The sequence below is a fragment of the Gymnoscopelus microlampas genome (assembly GCF_963454915.1).
Source record: "Gymnoscopelus microlampas genome assembly, chromosome: 2".
In the NCBI taxonomy this organism is placed as follows: domain Eukaryota; kingdom Metazoa; phylum Chordata; class Actinopteri; order Myctophiformes; family Myctophidae; genus Gymnoscopelus; species Gymnoscopelus microlampas.
The window spans coordinates 20730421-20736420 of NC_139939.1; the positions used below are offsets into that span (position 1 = coordinate 20730421).

The 6000-nt window shown below is 42.9% G+C and overlaps 1 protein-coding gene across 1 annotated transcript in view; it reads left to right on the forward strand.

Moving 5' to 3' along the window:
* The window catches only part of neurl1aa (neuralized E3 ubiquitin protein ligase 1Aa), a 77096-nt gene extending 71401 nt beyond the window's left edge, over window positions 1–5695 (forward strand). The window contains exons 7-8 of the mRNA XM_084044294.1: window positions 225–416; window positions 3932–5695. Coding sequence (XP_083900420.1) covers window positions 225–416; window positions 3932–4173 — 434 coding nt within the window. The 3' untranslated portion in view covers window positions 4174–5695. The remainder of the gene's footprint in view (window positions 1–224; window positions 417–3931) is intronic.
* The last annotated feature ends 305 nt before the right edge of the window (window positions 5696–6000 follow it).

A 6000-nucleotide genomic window follows, 5' to 3' on the forward strand; every position in this document is an offset into this window, starting at 1 on the left:
TTTTGAACATTTAAAAATAAATCTCAGAACATTTTTTTATATTTTGAAATTCTCTTCCTGGGGGGTCCCTGGCACAAAATATTTTCAGATGGGGGGGTCCGCAGCCAAATACATTATCAATTTAGGGGTCCTTCATTGTGAAAAAGTTTGAGAACCACTGCATTGAAGTACTGCACTGATTTACACCCTCTCTCTCTCTCTCCATTTCTCTTTCCTCCATATAGGTTCCACTCACCTTGGGGAACCGCGGGCCCGCTCCATCCCCGGCTCGCCCTCCCCCTCCTCCTCCTCCTCCCCCCCGCATCCCCCCCTCCCCCCCACCAGTGCCCTGGGCAGCGGCAGCGGCTCCGGCGGCTCCGATCCCCTTCTGAACGGAGTAGAGCCGCGCTCCGCCGCGCACTGCAGCTCAGCAGGAGGTGTGTACATAACCTTTTTCCACACAAACACACCATCAATCATTCCACACTAGTCTAAGGGGGCCCGGGCACCAGTTTGGTACTAAAGTACTCACTGCGGGGAAGGCGAGCAGATATCGTCTCCGTCTGGGTGGAAACCTCACATGTCCAAAACTGTTAGTTTTCAGGATCCTACGGTAATCGCTTCGCACCGCGTTTCGAGCTTGGCGATCTGCTACTTTTGATGCTTTTGTGTGACACTGTAGTATGATCAAGTAGGGCGTTAATTTACGAAAAAGACACAAAAAGTTAGAATACGGAGATAGGAGGTTTCTGCCCGACAGCGACGATATCATCCAGTGGCACACCTGATGCGAGTCTCACCACTGCTGCTGTTGTTGGACCCCCAAGTGGACACTTATTAGCCCGCGGACCCCCATTCGAAAAGCTATGCCAGGGACCCCCATAAGAGACGATTTTTACGGCTCTAGCAGTGATTCTCAACCATCTTAATTTCAAGGACCCCAAGTTTGACATGCATTATAGGCTACGGACCCCCATTTAATGGCATTTCTATCTCTGGGACCCCAAATTATATTGTAAAATCAATGTTAGTTTAACTCTGAGAGTGTACAAATAGAACCAAATGGACCCGTTAGGGTCCATTTGGTTCCATTTGTAGAGTTCCATTTGGTTCCATTTGTAGAGTTACAGACCCATAAGGGTCCATTTGGTTCCTATCTATCCATCATTTAGCTGGGGGCCCCTGGAACCCCTGGAACTCCCTCAAGGACCCCTGGGGGTCCCCGGACCCCACTTTGAGAACCAATGTTCTAAGGATCTGCGTTCCAATCCAATTACACCTGTTTGCTTTGGCACCCCCCCACCTTCCTGGCCCCTATGTTGTCTTCGACTCATAACACTAAATCAAAACAACAAAGAATTACATGGACTCATTTCTGGCTTCAGAGATGTAATCCATCATGATCAAAACTAGCTATAGAAGGAAAGAAACTAAATGTTTGTTTATAATTATGACATCAACACATCAAGAGTGGAATCTATTTGTTGCTTGAGTGGTTCATTCCCCGAGGTACCGTTGCGTTGGCAAAGTTCTTAACTCTTTATTGAAAAACAAGCTTTCCAGGATGAAGTGCATGTGTGCGTTGCCCTTTTACTGTCTTCATCCACCAAACCATGAGATTAGGGAAGTTGCGTTCACAAGCTCCCAGGGGCTGAAGCTAGACAGCTGCACACTGTCCGCTCTGGCTATACAGTAACTTTGGGGTTCTGTTCATTTCCAAGTTGAAATTCAAGTTAAGTTTTCTGAGACAAAGGTGAAGAGGACACACACTTCTGCTCAAGGCACTATATTGTCTCTTAACTCTTTCACTGCCACAATTATTGCTTTCTGCGTTTGCCCACTGCCAGAGATTTTTCATTGAAAAAAAAAAGTACTCAGGAGCCGAGATACAGAAACTTTAAGTTTTAAGTTATCAAGGAAGTGGATGGGAGTCTAGATCTTCGAAAAATCATATCTCCTTGGTCTTTGGGTCATTTCGTCATTTCCGTAGTTCACCCAAAAAAATGACTTATTTTCTATCAATTACACACCCCATGAAGCATTGAATTCATTTTTTTTTTGTCGCATTCCTAAGCCGATAATTTGATAACCGGCGGAAAGATACTAATGTATCCGGTAGGAGACTCAAAGGAGACTCTTTGTGTCTCCTACCGGAGAGACCACCGGTCATCAAATTATTGGCTTAGGAATGCGACAAAAACAAAAAAAATCTCCATGAATTCAATGCTTCATGGGGTGTGTAATTGATAGATAGATAGAAAATAAGTATTTTTTGGGGTGAACTACTCCTTTAAAATAAACTCCCCCATTGACCAATAGTTGTTGTACCTGCTTGTGTTCATTGGTCTGAGTCAGACATGATAAATCTGTTTACAAACTAGTAAAATTAGACGGTGTCCACAAGCAACAGGCACAAGAGGATCCTCCCAACTATAGCTTCATCCGAGTTTCAAAAAAAAAAAACGGGCGAACTCTCAAGCTCGCTCAGACGAGAGAGAAACCTCTGTTTCGTGCCAGCGCAGTGTTTATCGTATTTATATATAATCCAGTTTTGTGTCTTTTGTATATTCCTGTTTTTGACAATGATGGATTAGGTTTGTGAAACCAGATGTGTGTGTGTCAGTGCAAATTGTTCCGACGGTGTTATGAGCACAACTCTTGCCTCCATGGGGACTGGAAGGAAGGGATGCCAAAACAGATGCTCTCTGTGTTGCACTCCCCAAAGCCCCATGCCGCTCTGATTACTAATCCCACCCTAATGTTACGTACTCAGCATCCAATGTGACCTCCCAAATTTAGATTTATAGTTGCGGTTGCACAATAGAACACTGCATGGTTCTGCATTTGCTGGGGGAGTAATCCATGCCTCTGCTTTTGATATCCCCGCTTCTAGTCAGACTTGTCTGCTAGGTTTAGCGGTGCCGCGCCATGAGCTTGTAGATCTGCTATTTTTGAATAGCCAAAGTGTAAAATAATGCTTTTTTTAGCTGAAATCAAAAAATGACACAGATGCGTTCCAGGTCTTAATGGGTTTAAATTCCATGTTAACCATATGGACACTGGTGTCTTTATTTTGGGGAGATGTGTCAACATTTTTCAAAAAAAGTAGCTTATCTACAAGCTCACAATGTGTCGCAACGGGTTGTGAACTTGTAGACTACCACTATTTGTCATGCAACAAAGTGTATAAGGCTTAAGTGGTTAAGAAAATGCCACTTTCTACAAATGGAACCGTGGTGATAAATAGCGTACTGTGATGACTCAGTAAGGCCCAAACCTCTCTCACATAGTGACCAATTAGGCAGTCCTTATTGTTGAGCCCTGCCTGTGTATTCAATCAGTGGTGGAAAAGGTACTCAAGTGTTTTACTTAAGTAAAAGTATCACTGCTGCAATGTAGAAGTACTGTACTCTGTTACAAGTAAAAGTCCGGAATTCAAAATTTACTTGAGTAAAAGTACAAATGTATTGGTATCAAAATGTACTTAAAGTACCAAAAGTAAAAGTACTAAAATGTGGTGCGATGCGACGCGTTGTGAGCTTGTAGATCGGCTATTTTCAAATAGCCCAGGTATAAAATAGGGCTAAAGTGGTTACATTATATCTGCAAAGTAACTAGTAACTAAAGTTTTCAAATAATTGTAGTGGAGTAAAAGTACAATATTTGCCTCTGAGATGCAGTGGAGTAGAAGTAAAAGTATTGACTATTGGAAATACTCCAGTAAAGTCAAAAGTACCTTAAAATTGTACTTAATTACAGTGCTTGAGTAAATGTACTTAGTTACTTTACACCACTGTATTCAATGCACAATCTACCTGTATGCAAATCCTGTTTAGTCAGGAACTCGTTCGACCGACTACCTTTGTCATTCAGGTTGAATTCATGTTGGGGCGTAAACCCTTTGCGTCTCCTTGTCTCATCTTTTTTTTCCATCATCTCTTTGTCACTGCAGGAACGACCCCCAGCTCGCCCGTCAGCCTCCCCAAGTCGCCCACGTTCCCGTCGGGCCGCGGGGCGTGGCCGGACGAGTGCTCCATCTGCTACGAGAACGCGGTGGACACGGTCATCTACGCCTGCGGACACATGTGTCTGTGCTACACCTGTGGCCTCAAGCTCAAGAAGATGTCCAACGCCTGCTGCCCCATCTGCAGGCGACAGATCAAAGACATTATCAAGACCTACCGCAGCACATAAAACAAAAAAGGGGAAAGGACCAATGCAGGACAAGCAGGCGTCCCTTTAAAGAATAAAAAAGAAAAAACAGCGAAAGTCCTACACACGAGTCACAAGTGAGAAAAACTCCTTAAATTCAGGGAATGTGAGTTATGGTACTTTTTTTCTTTTGTTGGTGTTTTTGGCGTTTTATCACAGAATCGTCTTTCATCGGCTGTCTCGCACGACTTGTTCTCGAGTCGGTGCCATTTTGACTGGAGGAAGGTCTATTTCATTTCAGACGTGCTCTCACAGCCTCCCTGCGGAGGCGGCCCTTGAAGTGGCAGTGGGTTGTTGTTTTTTTGGTGGAGAACTTTTTTCTTCTCACAAAGTGCTCTCTCCCTCCCTCCCCCAGGATTTCTGGAGACATTTTGAGACTTAAAAAGTTGGGAGAAAAAGAGTGCATTCACCTCATAATTATTTTATTTTTTGTGAGTCATGCTTGAGATTGAGAGGACTTTCCCCTGGTTTGCACTGGGGCTAAATAAGGTATTTTTCGGTGCTCTTTGTTTGGATAATAGCTGTTCATTCGGTGGCAGAGAGTGGTTTGTGCTCCCAAATGTGCTGTCAATCTGAGGCATATTTCTGGTTGAAGGTGTCAAAAACACACCCACGCCAGAGGTGATGTTTCCTGTACACATCTCAGTCTGTTGCAACCAGTGCTGGAAGAAATACTCTACTTTACTTTACTTAAGTAAAAGTAGCAACTTCGAAATATAAAGTAAGTAAACAAGTAAGTACAAGTAAAAGGCCTGTATTCAAAATGTCACTGGAGTAAAAGTGCAAAAGTATTGGCATGGCAATATATGCCTAAAGTACCAAAGTAAAAGTTCTCAAATCTTTCTAAATATTTTCAAACTTTTTCAAAAATATCAGAGCTACAAGCTCACAACACTTCACATTGCGAGGCGTTGTGAACTTGTAGATCTGCTGTTTTTGAATAGACAAAGTAAAAGTATAAAAAGTATGTAACCATCTAAATCTAGTAAATCAAGTACCCTGTGTGAGGCTGTGACTAAACTTTTCAAACGATTGTAGTGGAGTAAAAAGTACACTTGCCTACTTCTAGTGGCGTAGAAGTATAAAGTGTTGAAAAATGGAAATACTCAAGTCTCAAGTAGAGTAAAAGTACCTCAAAATTATACTTACGTACAGCACTTGAGTAAATGTACTTGTTAACTTTCCACCACTGGTATGCTGCAACTTGTGTCTCTGTTGTTGAGCCCAACAGTGCAATGAATGGAATGGAACAATAGAACAGAGACACCTTCATCATGATGAAGTGATGGATTTGTGTCAGTCAGAGGCAGGACATTGAGACTATTGTTATATGATGGGTACAGGTTCTTGAGTATATGAAGTATGATTGCAACTTAGGGCTAGGCGATATGACGTCAAATCACTATTGGCCTCAATTACAATTACTGAACGATCGTTAAAACAAACAAATAAACAACGATCAACTTACACGAGCAACATTAAGTCGGTTAATGGTTCTAAAAGTCGGTTTCTATGTATTTTTCGGTGAATCGCCCCGGCCCTATTGCAACACGTTTTGTACTCATATATTCTCAAATGAATGTACCTTCATAGTAGTTCTATAGCAAACAGGTTTGTGGTAGCTGTGTCGTTGCGCTAGCTATAGCTGCTTGCTCTGCGGTGTTGTACTTGCACTGAAATCACAGTTGTTCTCTCGGAGGCGCCCCCTGTTGTCAGCGGAGAGGATGCCACTTCAGAAATGATCTCTGCCTCTGTGTCTCAGAAATATCTCAAGTGACAGGAACAGTTAAGTGGCAAAGCAGTCATTGG